We start from the raw sequence: 21772 nt of genomic DNA, 5'->3' as shown, positions 1-21772 counted from the left end.
TTAAAATGTGTTGGTTGTACAGATGAAACAGTAACATACAGACAGAAGTGTTTCATATTTGGCGCTTTAATTGATGTAAATAAGCACGTAAAACATGACGCTCCGCCCACAAATGACATATTGCACAATTATAGGGGTGTTATGAAATAAGCAGCATATTTCGTTTAATAAAACGGCATAATTGAAGTCCAAACATGATATTAAAAACAAAATAATTATGTCTGATCAAATAATTTATAATGTTATGCTTGTATATTATGTTTTTACCAGGCGCAGTTGCTTAAAGATATTGATCTCTCCCCACGGAAGACATGTAAGGGTCCGGAGCCCGCCGAATCCTCTTTGGCGCTTCTGTACCCTTTTCCTATGAGGCCGGTTGTACGCTAATCTGACAGCAACATAATGCTTACTTTCTGCTGTAAAATTAATTAAATTAGTCAAAACAATGTCGGAAGACGACTTAAAGGTACCGGAAGAGCTTTTCAAGGACGTGAAGTTCTATGTGGTGGGAGACATTGATCAGAAGGTACATTTAACAGTAATAGGCTATTCATTTAGCCTTTTGGCTAATACTGCATACTGACTGGTGTTAGCATGAAGGCTAATCCACAACAACTCTCATAACATGGTGAAACCTAGAGAATGCCTATGGACAAATTGTATTTAATGTTATTCTTAAATACAATTGGCTTTATTTATTTATGTCGCCCCCTTCCTTATATCTGCTGTTAGCGAAAGAACTGTCTTCAGTATGTTAGCCATTGTCAGCGACAACAATGCGACACTGCTCACGTTGGGATCATTTTTGAGTTGTTTTAGCGATTTATTTGTGACTATGTGACTGATCCTGCCCCTTAAGTGTGTGTAAACAATTTTTGCCAACGGTAGCTTGTATCTCACATTGGAAGTTGAATAAATGAAATAACGTTAGCATGTGTAACGTTAGCCCTCCTTTCTGTTTATCATAGTGTCCTTTGGCTACGTTATGGACCTTTGCTCTCCGATGTCTTATTGGGATTTGTGTAGTTTTCATTTATATTTAGATTACATTCTTGCATGATTTGTATATAGTTCCTGGTACATCGATTTAAGATCTAGCAGCAAACAGATAATGTTTTATTTTTTGTAAATTTACTGTTATTTGACTGATATGGTAATGATCAATTCCTGACATTTGCTGATAGGTTGTGCAACTTCTGAAAGCTGGAAAAGGAAAAGAAGTGTCATACAATGCCCTCGCCACCCATATTATAGCAGAAGATGGGGACAATCCAGAGGTCGGGGAATCCAGAGAGGTCTTTGACTTGCCTGTTGTGAAGGTAAATGCACATAATATTGCACTGGTTATACACACATGATATTGAAAGGCAATAATTTAGACTGATCTCCTGATTGTATTAGATGTGATCACTTACTGTTACTATTGGAAATGTGCTGCAATGTTGAACATTCACAATGCTTTCTGTTTCAGCCGAGCTGGGTGATCCTGTCTGTCAAATGTGGAGACCTGCTACCGTATCCTTCCATGATTAATGGGTTTGAAAGTCCGTTTTTGTACACGACATGTCATGCATCAACTTAATGCAATTTTGCAACTGATGACTCGTTAAAGATGAATAGCATGCTGTTTAGATGTTTATTTATCTTGACTGGTAATCAATCAGAGTTACAGGATTTTCCCCAGAGTCAGGACAAGTGTTCTTTGGTGTTACAGCTTGTCTGCCACATGTAAGTTGCGCCTGCATATTCTGCCAATTCCATCAAATCTACATATTGTCATCTGTCATTGTCAGGCAGCAGGATTGATTTTAGTATTTACCAGTCTTGTCATCTTTACAGTTGTCAGAGGATCTCAACACACTTTGGGCCTTTGTAACATTCTATGGAGGAGACTGTCAGCTCCACTTCAACAAGAAGTGCACACATCTAGTTGTGCCTGAACCAAAGGGGGTAAGCACATGTCTGTTTTAATGCATATAATCAATTTTACTAATGATAGTTAGATGTCAGTCAGGTTAGGCTGTTGTGTTTTTACTAATACTGAATGCATGGTGCACAATAAGGCATGGTACATCAATGCAAAATCTTATGCTCCACTCTCTCTCCAAAGTAAAGTGGGGGAGGAGTGTGAGATCCAGCGGCTCAGTTAAAGTTTACGACTAATAGAGTGCCTTTAACAGCTGCTATCTGGAAGACTCAGTCTTGGTTTATGTCTGTGGGTTGTTTGCTATTGGATCAATTGAGGGATGGAACTGGATTGCTGGCTTTATTTTATTGGGTCTGTTTTTGAGGTCTGAGTGCTGTATTGAAAAAAGGGTCAGTTTTATAACCCACCATCTTAACCGTCCAGGTTTTCAAAGCTTGCCTTTTATAGGCTACTCTTAGTAACCAAACAAATGTAATTGGTTTTATCTAGTGAGCACGCAGAAACCTTTCTGATTTAACTCATAATATTGAGAAAACCCTTCTTTACTTCAACAAATATCATGAAAATATATAACCACTACAGTGATCAGTGATGAAGTTGTGGATTTTTCAGCATGCATTAATGTATCTGTCAAACACAAAATATTTGATCACTCTCATGCTGTAATGTAAGGCTTCAATGTTTCAGATAAAAATTGTTTGTGATTTAAATGATGATAATAATAATAATAATAATTATTATTATTATTAATAACAAAAGCTCCAGGTTTGCTTTGTTTGTTTGTTGGTCTGCACAATGTTTTTATAGCTATATGATTATATAATAATAGTAAAATTAAAATAGTATTAATATTAAGCAAAATGTGTAATATTTAGTGCTGTGGATCGATTAAAAAAATGAACTAATTAATTGCATGTTTTTTCTGAAATTAATCGCAATTAATCCCACTTAACATTAAACTTTTTAAATATACTTTTATATTGCAATAATTTCACATTTAATCTTCAAATTAATGTAGAAACAATATAAGGACAATATATTTTTTATATTTGTTTAATGGCATCTTTTTTATGACTGAAGGCCATATCACTGACACCAATTCTACTGATGCCTCTATGAAATTTTTTATTTTTTTCCTAATATTTAACCATTGACAATAGCCATTCAACATTACATTACAATTGAGAGCTAACAATTTTAATATTTATTAGACTTTTAAAAAATAACTTTTAATATAAGTGAACTTTAAACAATCTTCACATAAACCCATTATAACCAATGTCATATTTAGCTACCTGTGCCCTTCAGTAAGTAGGAAATATACAGTAATTGAATGAAGTTGTCAAACACTAAATTCTAAATTAAATATAGATGAATCCTTAAAAATATAAAAGTTATTGATTTCTTCTTTTTTTTTTTTATTTTGGTTCTTTGATGAACAGACATCACAGCAGCTGGGTTAATAGGTTATTTTGGGCACTGTACAGTACTGTTTCTGCACTCGTTTGACTCGCACTTGGCGCTGGAGTGAAGTGGAGTGTGCGTCTGAAACGTCTCCTGTTTGATGTGCTCCTGAAGATGTTCTGAGACTAAATTAGCAAGAAAAAAGAGACCGAGGCAGCAGTTGTGAGTTGGGTGGCCAACACTAGCCCCGCCCCTGCGTTAACAGCGTTAAATATTTTTAACGCATTAAACTGAAAAAATTAATCGCCTGCGTTAACGCGCTAATTTCGACAGCACTAGTAATATTACTTTTTTAATGTTTCACTGTAAAATAAAATTGAACACATAATAATTTCATTTTACAGTATAACTATTGTATTTTTATTTTGGCAGAAAACAGCATGTGTCTTTTGTTGACAACAGTCAATTTATAAGAGCTTCTCTTTACAAGTTTGGAAAGATGGTTGGTGAATTTTGTGTTCCCAAGTGCACATTATAAGCAACCCAAACTTGCTGCACATGCAGAAATGATTTCATCTGGAGCAGCATTTTTCTGTGAACCACAGTGCATATAATTTATTTAATTAAATTGCAACCTTTGTGATCTGATAATCGCACTGGGCAATATTGCAGTTTTTGTTTAGTGTTGTTTAGATTTGATTAGTGCAATTTGTTTCTAATGTGGGTTTTTCTTTCTTTTCCAGGCCAAGTATGAATGTGCTTTGCGACATAGCAACATTAAAATAGTGACTCCGGAATGGATTTTGGACTCTGTAAAAGAAAAGAACAGGAAGGATGAGACTCTGTATCACCCACGTCTTACAGTATATGAGGTACCAGAAGAGGAAGGCAGCGAGTATGAAAGGAGCTCACGTTCTGAAGGCAGCTACAGTGACAGACGCTCACCTCACAGCCGGCGGTCCAGCCCTACGTCATCCCGTGATGCTTCCCCAGTAGGCAGGCCTAGTCGTTCACCCTCATCGAAACATGAGCGCAAATCAGAGTTGATGTTCGATGACTCTGATGACTCGTCCCCAGAGAAGGAGGACCGTAACCTGAACTGGACCCCAGCTGAGGTGCCACAGCCTGGTCCCGCCAAGCGTCGACTACAACCTGGCAAAGAAACTGGTTTGATCAACCTCTGTGCAAATGTCCCACCTGTACCTGGAGGCTTTGGGCCACCAGATGCTCGGCTGGTCGGCGCAGGTGGAGGTGTGCCTCTAGGGGTGGAGAGATCCGATGCCATGGGTGGTTGGAATCCAGCTGCTAGGACTCTGAGGAACATTACTAACAACACAGACACGCAACAGGCCTCGCGACCCTCCAATGTGGCACATGTAAGAAGTTTGGTTTTGAATGTAGTAGTGTTGTCAAAAGTACCGACCACGATACTGTTTAGTACTGAAATTTTAAAAACATCCATTTCCTGCTAAGATTTGAGTGCTGTTGAGCAGATTCTTACACAACACTGTAGGGATGTAACGATTACCAGTTTGACGATAAATCATGATAAAATTCCCCACGGTTAGTTTTACCGTTTCATATTTTAATTATCATTAAAACCGTATTCGATTACCGCGATTTGAACAACTCACGATAAATAAAAACTGTCCAGCATAAAGCACAATTTTAAGTAACAGTCTCATGTGCGCACCGCACGCGGAGTAGTTTCGTTTTGAGTGAAAATAGGGCGAAAAGCAGGGAGGTTTTAAAAGAGTGCTGAGGGAATTATACAAATTAATATATGAATGAATTAATTATATGACTACCTCTGAAGGTTCTGACTGTCTTCCGAAATGATTCGATGGCATTTTTTCATCTTTGCTCCATGTAATACCTACAGGAAGTGTTCTTAATCGCAATACTGCTTTGTCTACGGAGTTTACGGGAAACGGCTGTAATTCAGCTTTTCCATATAAAGTGCCTCCTGCTGTCAGTGAGTGGATTTACAGAGACTTATATTTACATTCAGCCTGTGTGCAGTTTCTGTCTGTCCAAAAACGGACCTGCTGTAGCCTAAATTTTGACCGGTTGATGAAAAACAAGCTTATGTGGATTGTACACGTTTAAACAATTCAGATAAGTTATCTAGAATTATTTATGGAGCAGATACAATACATACAGGTGCTGGTCATATAATTAGAATATCATCAAAAAGTTGATTTATTTCACTAATTCCATTCAAAAAGTGAAACTTGTATATTATATTCATTCATTACACACAGACTGATATATTTCAAATGTTTATTTCTTTTAATTTTGATGATTAGAGCTTACAGCTCATGAAAGTCAAAAATCATTATCTCAAAATATTAGAATATTACTTAAGACCAATACAAAGAAAGGATTTTTAGAAATCTTGGCCAACTGAAAAGTACGAAAATGAAAAGTATGAGCATGTACAGCACCCAATACTTAGTTGGGGCTCCTTTTGCCTGAATTACTGCAGCAATGCGGCGTGGCATGGAGTCGATCAGTCTGTGGCACTGCTCAGGTGTTATGAGAGCCCAGGTTGCTCTGATAGTGGCCTTCAGCTCATCTGCATTGTTGGGTCTGGTGTCTCTCATCTTTCTCTTGACAATACCCCATAGATTCTCTATGGGGTTCAGGTCAGGCGAGTTTGCTGGCCCATCAAGCACAGTAACACTATGGTCATTGAACCAGCTTTTGGTACCTTTGGCAGTGTGGGCAGGTGCCAAGTCCTGCTGGAAAATGAAATCAGCATCTCCATAAAGCTTGTCAACAGAAGGAAGCATGAAGTGCTCTAAAATTTCCTGGTAGATGGCTGCGTTGACTGTGGACTTCAGAAAACACAGTGGACCAACACCAGCAGATGACATGGCAGCCCAAATCATCACTGACTGTGGAAACTTCACACTGGACTTCAAGCAACATGGATTCTGTGCCTCTCCACTCTTCCTTCAGACTCTGGGACCTTGATTTCCAAATGAAATGTAAAATTTACTTTCATCTGAAAAGAGGACTTTGGACCACTGAGCAACAGTCCAGTTCTTTTTCTCCACAGCCCAGTTAAGATGCTTCTGACTTTGTCTCTGGTTCAGAAGTGGCTTGGTAGCCCTTTTCCTGAAGACGTCTGAGCGTGGTGACTCTTGATGCACTCTTGAGTCCACTCCTTGTGAAGCTCTCCCAAGTGTTTGAATCGGCTTTGCTTGACTGTATTCTCAAGCTTGCGGTCATCCCTGTTGCTTGTGCACCTTTTCCTACCCAAATTCTTCCTTCCAGTCAACTTTGCATTTAATATGCTTTGATACAGCACTCTGTAAACAGCCACACCTTTCAGTAATGACCTTCTGTGACTTACCCTCTTTGTGGAGGGTGTCAATGTTCGTCTTCTGGATCATTGCCAAGTCAGCAGTCTTCCCCATTATTGTGGTTTCAAAGAACAAGAGATACCCAGAATTTATACTGTAGGGATGGTCATTTATTCAAACTCAAATGTAAATATTCTAATATTTTGAGATACTGATTTTTGACTTTCATGAGCTGTAAGCTCTAATCATCAAAATTAAAAGAAATAAGCATTTGAAATATCAGTCTGTGTGTAATGAATGAATATAATATACAAGTTTCACTTTTTGAATGGAATTAGTGAAATAAATCAACTTTTTGATGATATTCTAATTATATGACCAGCACCTGTATATGACCCTGGACCACAAAACCAGTCTTAAGTCGCTGAGGTGTATTTGTAGCAATAGCCAAAAATACATTGTATGGGTCAAAATGATTTGATTTTTATTTTATGCCATAAATCATTAGGACATTAAGTAAAGATCATGTTCCATGAAGATATTTTGTAAATTTCCTACATATAATATAAATATATCAAAACTTAATTTTTGATTAGTAATATGCATTGCTAAGAACTTCATTTGGACAACTTTAAAGGCGATTTTCTCAATATTTGGATTTTTTTGCACCCTCAGATTCCAGATTGTCCTATCCTAACAAACAATTGACCCTTATGACTGGTTTTGTGGTCCATGGTCACACATAATCATTTATTAATTATCATTTTGACTTAACCCTTTTCTTTATTTAAAGGCTGAAATGTGAGGTTTACCTTTTTATGAAACTTTTTCAAAGCTTTATTTGAACATTTACATTAGATATTTGAACATGCTATTAAACTGTTGTCAGTCAAGTTGTCATTTAAAATCCGAACATCATTGGTAAAGTTATTGTTAGTGATTATGCAAACAAAAATCCAATCACAGTCATATCTGTTGAACACAATGACCAATCAGCGCTGTGTAAGAATCTGCTCAACAGCGCTCAAATCTTAGCGGTACCTAATGGTATCGTGTACTTGTATGGTATGGTACTTTTGACAATACTAGAATTTAGTTTACATAGAAGTAGAAATTCTCCTCAGTTTATCAGTTTATTACTTATTAATTTATTTATTAGGACTTGTTCTATGGCTAGTTGTAACATGTTCTGGTATGCACTCTACTGTTCAAAAGTTTGGGTAATTTTTTAAAATATTTGAAATACATTTTTGAAGTTTCATTTATTTGTTCAGAAATACAGTTAAAGACAATAATATTGTGAAATATTATTACAGTTTAAAGTAACCTTTTTTATGTTTTAATATATTTTAAAATGTAGTTTATTCCTGTGATGGCAAAACTGAATTGTAATTTATTTATTTATTTTTTTAACTCTGTAATTTCAGATCCTCCAGAGTCTTTCAGCCTCCTCTAAAGGTGTGGTGGAGCACCTGGGAAATCAAGGCCAGCCTGGTGTTCCCAACCAGCTTCTGTTTAATTCAGTTAAGACCCAGCAGCAACTACCACCTGAAGCACAGCAGTTAATACAGCAGCAACAGTCACATCAGCTACCACAACAGCAACAGCAGCACCCGCAACAGATGGCACAACACCATCCTATGATGCTACCCCAGGTCATGCAGATGCACCACCATCAGCAGCAGCAGCAACCGCAGCAACAGCAACAGCAACAGCAGCAGCCGCCGCAGCCGCCGCAGCCACCGCAGCCACCGCAGCCACCGCAGCAAGGCTTCCCTCAAATGCCTCAGCAGTCCCATCAGTTCTTACAGCAGCAGATGCATCAACAGATGTATGCACAACAACAACAACAACAGCAGCAACAACAACAACAACAACAACAACAACATACATTCCCACAGCAACAAATGCGACCACAGCAGCTCCCAAGGCCACCCTTGCAGCAGCAACAAGCATTGCAGCAACAGTTACAGCAGTTACAACAGCAGCAGTTACAACAGCAGCATAGGCTCCAGTTGCAGTTGCAACAACAACAACAACAACAGCAGCAGCAGCAACAACAACAACAACAGCAACAACAACAACAACAGCAGCAGCAGCAGCAAAACCAGCAGCAGATGCACCAACAGCATTTGCAGCAGCAACAACATTTCTTACAACAGCAACTCCAACAGCAACACATGCAACAGCTGCAACAACAGCAGCAAATGCAACAGCAGCATCTGCAGAACCAGCAGTCTCTACAACATCAGAACCAGCAGGTTACTCCACATCAGACCCAGACCATGCTTCAACCTCCAGTGATGCCTGCACAGTTACACCAACTGTTTGGGCACGAGCCTGGCCAAGACAGTAAGTGCAGCGGCTGTTGCTTTGCGATAACCTACAGGAGCACACAATTGAAATAGTTTGTCTTTGTTATTGAGATGTATGTGGAGTCTCACATTTTAGCTAACTGGAACAGTGATTTCTACTGAATGGATTGACAATATGGCAGGGGAATTTAACATCATGCATTTTATTTTCAGTCCCTGAAGAGGGATTCCTGGTTGGCTGTATCTTTGCAATTGCAGACTATCCAGAACAGATGGCTGATAAACAGTTACTGGCCACATGGAAAAGGGTAAGTGACTCCACCGCTCCTCAGACAATACTGAATTAGTCACTCCAAAATATGTTTTTTTTTTTTTTTCATATTTGTACTTTAAGACTAGAGCCCGACCGATATGGGGCCGATACTGATATTAGGGAGTAAAAAGACCGATATCGATATATCGGCCAATATTCTTTATGTGTAGGCTATATTATAGTACAGTATAGACAAAAGTTTGGACACACTTTCCATTCGTGTGTCCAAACTTTTGACTGGTACTATATATATATAGAATACAATATATATATATATATATATATATATAAACAGACTAGGGATGCACCGATACTGGTATCGGGTATTGGGCCCAATACTGAGCTCCTGTACTCGTACTCGTTAAAATGCCCCGATACCAAGCGCCGATACCTCACAGCATGTGACAAATGCCATATTCAGACAAAGAAACAGGACAACATGCAGCAGAATGGAGTTATAAGAGATTAAGGATGTCTAAGAAGCAGATGTATGCAATGAATAATGTTAAACATTCGGTATTAATGCCTTTATAGCTAATGTGCGCGAACTGAAAAGCAAAGCGCTGAGTGGATTGAGCGGGCTCCGGCGCAGATGCGCGAGCTTGTCGAGTGAATATACTTTTCTCACAGACATCACTGGAACGTTTGTAGTTCGGTCGGATGTGTCAAAAACAAGTAAGCAAAACAATGCACAAGTTACTTAATGGGAGGGAGGGAGGGAGGAGGGAGAGATAGAGCGCGCGCACTTCTGTGATCTTTATTGATGTTCGCTCACATAGCATGGATCACTTGGATTAAAACTGAATCGTAAATATAAGACAATTTATAGGGGCGTTCACTATAAAATAAATTATTTATTATCAACCTTAAGCATACACGACTTTCTGGCGAAAGTGAAACTAGCAGCCTGTGTGAAATGCGCTAGGCTGTACTGTCCCTCTCATTCTGCACCAGTACAAATACGTGCGCGTGTTGTGCATGTTTTGCTTGCTTCATGAGTGTTTCTGCATTAGAAAGAAAAGCAAAGAAAAACGCGACTTCTATTTCTGAAAATATCACAGTTAGGAGATTTATAACGAGTGGTTCCCTGCATTATTACAGCAAAACGCGTGATTTTAGCAGCTCTAATGCAATTGAATTAAAGATGATGTACCATAGAGCAAAAAAAAAAAAAAAGAACAGTGAAAGTAACAAAAACTTGTAAAATACATTTTAATGTGCATAATTAAGTGTGAAAATAACCGAAGGATATACAGTCAAACCAAAAATTATTCAGAGACCAAATATAATTTTTGATATTTTTTACTAGTGGGTGCAGGACACTATAGTTAATTTATGTAAGTGAGGATAGCAAAATAAAGTAAACTGTGACCATATTATATCCATAAATTCTTCATACAGTGGACTTCCAATAAAATTGATACAAATTTGGAACCAAAAATTATTCAGACCGAGTCTGGGAAAAAAACTGAAGTTCAGGTTTGCATGAACCTGGTTGACAGCATGCCCAGGAGACTACAGGCTGTCATTAAGGCTAAGGGTTGCCTGACAAAGTATTGATAGTTGTGTAAATATTGTCATACTAACAGCTTTCTGAATAATTTTGGTTGATTGTAATCCATCACATACCTTTCTATCAAAGTTATCTGATATTATCGAGCTGAATTTGTTCTGACACAGTTTAACTCTGAGTTCTTGTCATATTTTACTACCATAAACTATAGCGAATAAACTGTGATAACGTGAGAAATGTTGAAGGTGTCTGAATAAATTTTGGTTTGACTGTATCTATTTGATAAATTAAGTTAACCAACAAACATTATACATACTCTTTTGGTTTCTGTACCCAATATTGAAAAAATTTACAAATGCAGTGAAAATATTGGTATCGGTACTCGGTATCAACAAGTACCCAAAATAAAAGTATCGGTATCGGGCGAGTACAGGAAAAAGTGGTATCGGTGCATCCCTAAAACAGACTATATATACATAAACACATTTTTTGCAATGATAACTCAAATGTGGTGATCAAACACTCATAATGATGTGACAAACATAGGCCTATGTAATGGAGGCAGGGTATTTAACAATTTAACAATAAACTTTATTATTCAAAGTGACTTATTATTAATAACTTAAACACAAATAGAACAAAACATATATAACTTGAATTGAGAAAATATACAAAGTAACTGTGTAGGGCAAGCAAGCTACTGCCAAACCAACAGGGGCAGGTTTATGCAGGAAGCACAGCTTTTCCAAATGTAAACATCTAAAATGAATAAATAATAATAATGAATAATATTTTTTCACAAATTCTGTGTTGTGTATTTTCTGGTAATCAAATGAACATGCAGAACATGAGCATTCGTATTTAAATAGTCTTTTTTCAGTTTAATATTCACAGACACTAGTCTATGTTGCGATTTAATTTAAGTGTACTGACCTGTTTATTTATTTATTCATCAAAAATATGACAAATTCTATGAAATTTCGTGTTATACAGTAAATTCCGTCGTTATGACTGGATTTCACGATTCCATCTGCGTTTTCCACATCGCAGGGCCCTACTAATGTAGCAAATGAGTTTGATAAGCTCATTGTGAAAGTGAAAGACGAGGACATTGCTTATTTACTTTATAGCATTGAGTCTCTCCAATTAGGTGACAACGTAGCGTTAAATCATTGGACTGCAGAAAGATACTAACTTTTCAATCTGCTACATTACTGACTGTACTGACAAACTATGCTGACACACCGTGTCTGCGCCGGATGCGACAAAGCGACCGTCGAAAATAATTTGAACTTTAAACTGATTATTGTTCTTTCTTAGTTCATGTTAACTAATGTTAACTAATGAACCTTATTGTAAAGTGTTACCATGTTAGTATTTTTAACGGGTCACAGACACTTATCCTTTCTAATTTAATTCAATTCTAATTTAAAATAATCTTGTCGGTTAACGGTTAATAATCGGTTAATGAGCGTCAGTTGTCGGTTAGGAAAAATAATCAAAATGAACATCCCAAATCACGTTATGAAATAGTATTTTAGCTCTTTAAATTCACCTCTCTCTTGAACATCCCTTTTTTCTGGCAGAATGCAAATAAGACCTTGTTATTTTGCACACAGATCATTCAGGCAAATGGAGGGACTGTGGACTCTGCTCTCAGCCGTTGCACTCATTTACTTTGTGAGAGTCAAGCCAGCAATACCTATTTCCAGGTAAACATAAAAGCTTGTTTTGAAAAGAAGCATACATTATACATTATCTTTACCGTCTGTTCAAATGCATAGTGGTTTAATTGGTGGGAAAACATCTGCTTTTTTTAGGCTACTCTGTCGTGACATTTACTAATGATCTGTTATTAAACTGTTTTTCCTGTGCCAGGCTCTGAAAGAGGGAAAACGTTGTGTGACAGCTCACTGGCTTAACACTGTTCTCAAGAAGAAGAGGATGGTTCCCCCTCACAGGACCCTTCATCTTCCTTTCAGCTTCCCTCCAGGGGCCAAGCCCTGCTCACAGCATGTAAGAACCAGTCCTTTCTGTTCAGTGGATGTAGAACAGAATTGATTTTTATTTTTTAATCTATTCCTGCTTGTCATAGGATGAGTGGAAATTGTTATTATTGCTGTTGTTGAAATGAAATGAAAACTCTTAAAAGATTATGATTATTTAAAATCAGGACATGATTTTTAATTAATCTTAATATTTTCTTCTTTTTTTAAAAACAATAAAAATTACCCGATTTTAAAGAATTACATTATTTTAAATAATAGTATTATTGATAATTATAATAAAATTTACATCTAAGACATAAATGTTCACACATTTTAGTGTGTGAACTATACTTCTTGGTATTGAATTAATACAAACACTGAGTTAAATTCAATCTGGAAATAAGTGCCAATACCCAATCATGTGCTGTTATTCAGTTTATCATACAGTACATTTGAGCGGTGTATACATGGACTTTAGTGTCATTATCTGATATTGTGTTTACTTTTTGTTGTAACAGATCATTTCTGTGACTGGATTCGTGGACAGTGATCGTGATGATTTGAAGCTCATGGCCTATCTAGCAGGAGCCCGATACACAGGCTATCTTTGTCGTAGCAACACTGTACTCATCTGTAAAGAGTAAGAACCAGTGTAGTCTCCAGTTGTTGCCATTTTTCAACTGGTTCACTTCTGGAGATTTTTTGCCTTCCCTGTTTCTTTCTGTAGTAAATCTAGAGTTTTTTTTTCTCACTATGACAGTTTATAGAAGTATAGTAAACTGTTGTTTTTCTTTCAGTGGTTAATATCAGTACTTTTCTTTCTTTATTTTTTTTAAACAATGCTTCTCCCAAGACGGTTTAATTTTGAATTCTCTTATAAGGCAATTATTAAAGTTTTTACTGTAACAATTGAGCAAATATATTAAAAAACGACAAATCGCATTAATTGTTTCATATCTTGCTGAAAGCTCAGTCTTATTATTTATATATGCAATGCCCCCTCTTTCAATGGAATCAGACCGAGTGGGCTGAAATACGAGAAGGCAAAGGAGTGGAGGATCCCATGTGTGAACGCCCAATGGCTGTGCGACATCCTACTGGGGCACTTTGAAAATGTGCGGCAAATCCAGCACAGCAGATACTCCCAGTTTAATTTGCCTGAACCGCTGGCACCCAACCCTCATCTTGTGCACAACCTTCTGAGTAAGCTTTATTCCAAACAGCAATGTAATTTTGAGTTATTGCGATGCTATAGCTGCCAGATTTCCAAGCTATTGAGGAGGTAGAACATAACATGCTCTCATTTTTGCGGTCAGGTGCTTGGCGTATTCCTGTGAAGATCTCACCGGAGGCGTTGGCGGTGAGTGGGCTCTCGCACGGACACACTCTGATTGCTTGCTCTCATTTGTGATGCTTGAGCCTTGCAGTGAAAGTCCTCAGCGGATACACATGTAACAGCATGTCTGGGCAGAGGTGTATGTGTTGAGACTCACAGTCATCTTTTTTGTTGTCGCCTCACACAGAGCTTACGTCTGCAGCTGAAACAGAAACAGGCTGATGTCGGCTCGCAGCCGCCCAACAAGAGGCCCAAGTGAGTTTAAACAGTGAAAGATTGTTGGAACTGTAGGTAGAGCTGTATGGTAGAATCCAGATTGTGCCGTTTCCAGATCCAGTTTTTCCCATAATTTTCTGTTGTATCTCTCAATGTTTCTATAATGTCCAAATTATTTTGACTGTGAGACTAATTATTATTAACCTTTATTTATTAACCTTTATTTAACCAGGCAAGTCCCTTATGAACAAGTTCTTATTTTCAGCATCAGCCTGGCAGGAAAATTAAAATCTCCTGGAGGACATACAAGCATATATTGCCATATATACACAATAGTGGACATAGAAATTGCATAAAACATTTAAGGCGCATGTGTGAGCTGAGTGTACAGGGCATACGCAGTTAGAGAAACCTGTTTGCGCATGCTCTGGTGATGATAAAATTTGCTTCGTGCACATATGCTAATTTATGCATACTTTAGGCTTAAATGGTTAAAATAGTGTTATTAAGTACAATCAAAAAAATATGGAGAACTTTCCAGGCTGAATGCTGAACAAATAACGCTCTCTCTTCTTTTGCAGGTTAGAAGAGTTGCCAACACCTACTAAAAAGCTTCCACCGGAGTCCACACCTTGTGTGTTTTTCACAGGCTTTGAACCTCTGCAGGCACAGCAATACATAAAGGTAACTAAACACATGCACACTTTTTGTAAGCAGTACAAAAAAAATAATGACACTGACATAGTTTTAAGAAGTAATAAAATGTCTCCAGTCGCATTGTGTCTAGCTGGCAGCTCTCAAGGCTGCTGGATAGCTCTGAAAAAAATGAACATGTTTGTAAAATGGTCATGAGCTCATTTCCTCTGAACTGTTTGAGAGCACTGAGAAATATATTGCTCCATTCAGATGCACTTCAGTAAGTAACCCTCATGGTGTTCTGCTCGCCCTTCCCTGCATCTTTTTATCATCTCTCTTTCTCTCTCCTCCTTGGCTGCAGAAATTGTATGATCTTGGAGGGGAAGTGGCTGACAGCGCTCAGAAGTGCACTCATCTGGTTGCTAACAAAGTGACAAGAACTGTGAAGTTCCTCACTGCCGTATCTGTAGTCAAGCACATAGTCACACCAGAATGGCTGGAGGAAAGCTGGAAAAGCCAGAAATTTGTGGGTGAGTCAATGTGGAGTCTAATTTATGTTTCAATCGATTATTACTGATTTGTGGATGCTCTGAGGAGCCTTGCTTCATATTCCAGCAAGAAATGTTTTGAGATTAAAAAATTAAATATTAATGTTACGTAATGAAAAATGGATTGGAATATAGTTGGTTTTTGAGTTCACAAGCAGTTTCCATAGAAATGGACAAGCAATCTCAACCCACCTCCGACTTGGGCGTTAAGTCATTTCTATACCTATTAGGAATGTGCTGGTGTGGAAATTTTCATTGGTGCTGCCAATTTTTTGACACCAATGCCAAGCTCACACTTGTCACAAGAGGACCAACCTGTCACCCTGAAATATTTTAGGTTTGTTTAAAATTTTTCTGACAGGTTTGAAATGATTTTGAATATTTCAAACTGGTTTGAAATTTGACCACTTGTCAGGGTGGAGCACTGTCCCAATGAGCAAGAAAACAGCCGACAACATGGAATGAAATTGGCAGAACACAAAAGAGTGTAAGAGGAGGAAGTGGGAATTATTCTGTCTTATTTCCATTCTGTGCAAATTGGTGTAAAACATGTCTATTTCTCCTTGTATTTTAAAAACAATTTTTTCCCAAAAGTTCTAAATTTGAAATCAGTCTTTTAGTGTTCCATAAACTCTGATCTAGAACGTTACAACTAATTTACAACAAATGGGGCAAAATAGGGCATGATATGATCTGCTTCGAGTAATGTTCCAATCACACCAGTGGCTGTAATTTAAAGGTATATGTCACCCAAAGATGAAAGTTTAATTTACTCCCATGTCGCTCCAAACCTGTATGACTTTCTTCTATGGAACATTAAAGAAGATATTTTGAGATTTTCTCCATAAGTTTCGAAGTCATTGGTCATCAAAACTGTCTTGTTACCAACATTTTTCTGCATTTTCTGCAACATGTTGTGCAAGAGAAAGTCATACAGGTTTGAAACAACATGATTAAGTATCCCTTTGAGAACATTATATCAGTCAGTAGATACAGCTGTAATGTGCATCCATAATGCTAATTCGATTTGTTCCTCTTTGTGTTTGCAGATGAGCAGAGCTACATGCTGCGAGATGCAGAGGCAGAGGTGCTGTTTTGTTTCAGTCTGGAGGAGTCACTGAAGAGAGCTCATGGGGCTCCGCTCTTCAAGGTTAGGAGCTTTGGGATATTTATGGCGCTTTTCCACTGCATGGTACGGCACGGTATGGTTCGGTACAGTTCACATTTGGGGGGGGTTTCCACTGGGTACAGTATCTGGTATCTGGTACTTTTTTCAGTACCACCTCGGTTGAGGTTCCAAGCTAACCGTACCATTACCAAAACGTGACGTGTAAACTCTGCTGATCGCTGATTGGCCGGAGAAAATCATCACTACCTGCATCATTGAACTTGCGACACAAGGCACAACAGACCCGCTAGATTTAAATCAGCACAGCCAGCGAAGGATCGAACGCAACTGTTTTGAATGAGCGCACCTTTTTTTAACAGCCAAAAAATGGCTGTTTCGTTGTCTGTTGAGGAAGTACAGACGTTCCTCTTGTTGAGAGCCGAGGAGCGGATCCAGGGAGAGCTTGATGGAGCGACGCGGAATGAAAAAGTTTTTCAGGAGTCACGGCAGTAGAGGCGGCGCAACTATACATGTGAATAATCCCACCCACTCTAAAGCGGTACTAAACTGCAGTGGAAGTGCAAACTGAGCCGTACTGAGCCGTGCCAAGTCGTACCACGCAGTGGAAATGTGCCATTAGAGTCCATCCACTCTATCACTTCGCCACTTTAATGTGTGTACTTCCACTCAAGTAGACTTGTTTATGTGACTCTGCAGCACATAGGCCAAACAACTATGTATCTCTGCACTGAGATGTGGCCTAATTGGATATCACAAGGAAGCATGTGTTCAGTTGTCTCTTTCTTGTTTTACAGGGGAAGTATTTCTATATAACTCCAGGAATCTGTCCGAGCCTCAGCACAATGAAAGTTATAGTGGAGAGTGCCGGAGGGAAAGTGCTGTCCAAGCAGCCCTCCTACCGCAAGATCATGGAGCACAAGCAAAACAAGGTACCCTAATCAGATCCCCAATACAGAGGCGTGTGGGGCTGTTGTATTGATGAGGATGCTGAGTCAGAGTCGATTCGCTTACTTAATGAACACCTGTTTACCGCCAACACAGCTGTTCTTTTTATTTTGTGCTCTTTTTGTTTTGTTTGGTGATTGGAGTCACAATGTGAATTCAAATTACCATTTAAAGGGGAGTTATACTAGTAGATAAACAAGGATGCATTACACTTTATTTATTGCCTCGTAACATAATACTGAATATACACTGTAGTTCAAAAGTTTGGAGGCGGTAAAATTTTGCTTTTAAAAAATTTATACTTTTCTGCAAGGACACAATAAATTGATCAAAAGTGATAGTTAAACCCATTAATAATTACATAGTGACAATAAATACATAATTTCAAATAAATGCTGTTTTTTTTTTAGTTTTCTATTCATCAAAGAATCCTGTAAAAATAGTAAGCATCATGTTGGTCAATAACTCAAGCTGATGGCATTTAAGCAGTCAAGAATCATTAATGATAAATGCACTAGTGGCCAAACAATGCTTTAGCACAAAGGCTGCCATAAAAAAATAAAAAAGTATGATATATAATATAAATATATGTGCACAAAATAAAAGCAATTTAATAAAAAAAAAGTAATTGTAATTATTTTATTTGGCAAGGACACATTATATTTGTAATGTTATAAAAAAAGTTCTATTGTAAGTAAATATTCATCAAAGAATACTGAAAAAAAAAAAAGTGTCACAGTTTCCACAGAAATATTAAGCAGCACAACTGCTTTCAACAACATTGATGATAATAATAATAACATGTTTCTTGAGCACCAAATCATTATTTGAAATTAATTTAAATGAATTAAAACTGTTTTTTAAAAGAGACTTCTTTCAAAAACATTTAAAAAATGTATAATTTAGTAGATGCAATAATTATTATTTATAAGGTGTTACTTAACTATGGGCTGGACATGCTGTGAAGTACATGTAAGAGCTGATTTAAAATAACAGTTTGTTCTGTTGGTGTCTGTCTTTGTAATAATAACTGACACTCTTGTGTCATTCATGTTTGTTTTAGAATTTACCGGAGATCATTTTAATAACCTGTGAAAATGACTCCCATCTGTGTCGAGAGTACTTCCTGAAGAACATTGGTAAGAGGGCATATCCTTCAGGCCCAGTTCCCATCTCAACATTTACATTTCTCACTGTATAATATAAAACCACTGTAGTAGGAAAATGTAACGTACACATTTCAATCAGCCGTCAAGCACAATCTAATGATTTTTTGATGATGTCTTCATTTCAGATGTTTACACTGCTGAGCTCATATTGACGGGGGTGTTGACTCAGACCTTGGATTATGAATCATATCCTTTTGAAATGCATGCAAGATTTAACAGACACATGAAACAATCGCTTTTGAATGATTTCTGAATCGACATCCAAGTGAAATGAACCAAGAACTGTTGTGTGTAATTAAGCTCGTTCATATGACAGCATGTTGTTACACATTTTCAGCTTTTTTGTAATAAATTTGAATGTATTTATGTATGGTTTATTATGCTCCTTAACAATCTCACATATAAATTCACATGATGTCCTTGTAAGGACACGAATATTATGTCTGCTGGTGCCCTGTTCTGGATCAACGCTAAAGGTTACTTATTAAATTTTAGTGTACAGTCATGTTATATTTCAATGTTTGTATTTTATTACTTGATTTAATAAATAATTTGTTACCAGTTTTGTAAACAAAGTAACAGTGAATTTAAATAAATTACTGTTATTTGTAATGGTTGTTTAAATGAAGGCAAAACTATGTTTTTACTGTGATAAATGTTTGCCCCTTTTATGGTTTTGGAATAAAATCTGAATTTGATTGTGTTTTAAATAATGCATCTGTCTGTCTGATTTGATTCTTGATCTGGAGACACGGAGCAGTATTCATAAACGTCAGGTCTAGAAGAAATAATGTTTTCCTCAATGACAGAGCTTTTATGCACTAAAATACAACCACTTTTGGCAGTTCGCAAAACGTATTTACACAATCATGTCGTCTCACCGATGCTTTTGGGAGTACACAGGGTACTCTGTTCTCATTGAGGCATTCTTCTCTTAAAAGCATTATTCCTGATAGACAAAATTCAATTAAATGCTAATGAAGTGTTAGAGTACTTACCGGTGGAAGGCAATTGTGTGCTGTCAGACAGTTCGCCTGGGGTGATCCCATGGCTCCTGAGCTGGGTTGTGGAGTGGAGCTGGCAGTAATGCCCTCTAAAATGGGATAAATTAAAACTTACCCAGCCAAGGTCATGTGCCAGAAATGCAACAGGGGAAACAATAGGTGGTTTGCTCAGAGCTTGAGATCACCCACTGTGGCGAGGAAATATTGATCCATACATCTACGCTAAGAGTGTCTTCACAATGCTTTTGTTTTAGAGTCTAACATACTGCATCAGGGAATGCTTACAACTGTAGAACTGTACTACACAGCTTAACACACGAATCCATTGAGGTGGTTCTTTATGTAGCTACAAAAATCTTGAATCTATTGTTGCGTGTCCGGCTTTTTTACTCAACACATGCATCGTTCATGGTTCAATGGCTACAAAATGTGTTTTTAATCTTTGGTTATCTGGATATGTTACAGTAAATAAGCTCTAGCAGAAGATTGAGAAGCATAACGTGATTTTTCTTTTTTTTAGAGGCACAATAAATAGGACTACAAAGAAATTGTAAGCAAACAGCAGTAGCTTGAATAGCTATCGCAGCCGCCTTAATTTCCTATCCAATTGACACTCTCGTTAATTGCGATGAATTAAAAATGCAAATTAGTGACCAGATCTTTGATTAACTTACACAAGTTCCTTGTTGGTTTGTTAATGTCCTCAAAGATTTATGATGTTGATGCTCTTGTACCATAAAACATCAGGAGACACAATAATTAATCTTAAATGCTAAAAGGCTTTAATTACTCTTGTTCTCCTCCTCTCTATAGCATTGTAGCATTTGGACTCCTCACTTCTTAATGGTAAATGTATTATAATATACAAATTACATGCTAATTAGATGGTGCAAAGCTTAGGGATTCAGTCATTCTAAAATTTGCATATGAACTAATTATCTTTCATTAAAGCTGGCTAATTACAAATTTGAGGAGGACCTGGAATGGAAAAAAAAAGGAAAGCGTTCCTTTGTCCAGACAGTGTTTTCATCTCTAATTAACGTTGGATTGTTTATCTCTGTACATTTGGAAAAACAGATAAAATCTGAAAATGAATTCATATAAATTATTATTTTTTATTAAAAAAGACCTTGAGTGAATACCATGGTGCTTAGTATGTGAATGGCAACAATAAATCTGGCGTTTAAGCTGATGATCAACTGCACCATGTGTCTGAACAGGTACGCTAAATTAATTCTTTAAGACTGAATTGAACTTGGCATTAAAAGTAATGCATATCTAAGCGCGGAGGAGAAGTCCAAATTAATAGATGTGCCAATCATTTGTCTCAGAGGAGTTTTGCTGTCCACATAATAGATATGACTCTTACATCAATCAGGTATTAATTGCTTTCATGTCTCATATAATGAAATGACTGCTAAGGGGCATAGGCACAGTTCTAAAATGGCTTTTGAAACCCATTTTTAAAGACTTTTGTTTAAGATCCCCACTTCAGTTTATCTGATATCTCAATATAGCCTTTCTTAAATTGTTACTTAAAGGTCTGGAACAGTAATGGGCTACTCTGGCAGCATCACGTCCAAATTATATTATAGTAAGGCATTTTGTTACTAATACTATTACATATTAAGTGTTAAAAAAAAAAAAAAACTATTGTCAGGTGCTGTTTTTTTTTTTACTGAGTCAATATTTTATCCACTACAAAGTCCACCTCTGCCAAAAAAAGAGAGAAAAAAAGCAAGATTATAACAAATTCGAAATCAACAATTAATAAATATTAAAAGATTCTTCCTATTGAACTTTAGATTATTACAGCATGTCTCTTTTCACTGAAAGGTCCTGCAAGTCAGTGCTGCCCTCTGCAGTTGAATACTGAAGTGATAGAAACTGGAGACAGGTGTGATGTTTTTACATTTGCTTTGAATTCTGTTCTGCATCCTTGTTTTAAAATATGTATTTGTCAGACATTTCACACATTCGCATACACAGCATTTAAATAAAAACATGAAAAAATAAAA

The 21772-nt window shown here is 37.2% G+C and overlaps 1 protein-coding gene across 2 annotated transcripts; it reads left to right on the top strand.

The window, feature by feature from the left end:
* The first annotated feature begins 326 nt into the window (after positions 1–326).
* On the top strand, positions 327–19463 carry paxip1 (PAX interacting (with transcription-activation domain) protein 1). Of its 2 annotated transcripts, XM_058761214.1 has the most exons (21): positions 327–526; positions 1185–1319; positions 1472–1515; positions 1665–1728; positions 1840–1950; positions 4075–4707; positions 8070–8994; positions 9171–9265; positions 12403–12495; positions 12662–12799; positions 13290–13411; positions 13790–13974; positions 14088–14131; positions 14295–14362; positions 14905–15007; positions 15321–15489; positions 16557–16657; positions 17431–17565; positions 18645–18720; positions 18876–18940; positions 19154–19463. In XM_058761214.1, the coding sequence occupies exons 1-21, from the start codon at positions 446–448 to the stop codon at positions 19163–19165; spliced, it is 3399 nt and encodes a 1132-aa protein (XP_058617197.1). In that variant the 5' UTR covers positions 327–445; the 3' UTR covers positions 19166–19463. The 2 variants fall into 2 exon arrangements, with proteins under 2 accessions (XP_058617197.1, XP_058617190.1); XM_058761207.1 differs by having other exon boundaries at positions 18876–19463.
* The last annotated feature ends 2309 nt before the right edge of the window (positions 19464–21772 follow it).

Source organism: Onychostoma macrolepis, chromosome 02 (genome assembly GCF_012432095.1).
Source record: "Onychostoma macrolepis isolate SWU-2019 chromosome 02, ASM1243209v1, whole genome shotgun sequence".
Lineage (NCBI taxonomy): Eukaryota > Metazoa > Chordata > Actinopteri > Cypriniformes > Cyprinidae > Onychostoma > Onychostoma macrolepis.
This window is presented reverse-complemented; position numbering and strand designations above follow the sequence as displayed.

Excerpts from the sequence above, each read along its gene's own strand:
- paxip1 (XM_058761207.1), top strand. The coding sequence starts at position 446 with ATGTCGGAAGACGACTTAAAGGTACCGGAAGAGCTTTTCAAGGACGTG. Across the intron at positions 1,951-4,074 it reads TTGTGCCTGAACCAAAGGGG|GCCAAGTATGAATGTGCTTT; the intron begins GTAAGCACATGT and ends TTTCTTTTCCAG. Across the intron at positions 9,266-12,402 it reads TACTGGCCACATGGAAAAGG|ATCATTCAGGCAAATGGAGG; the intron begins GTAAGTGACTCC and ends TTTTGCACACAG.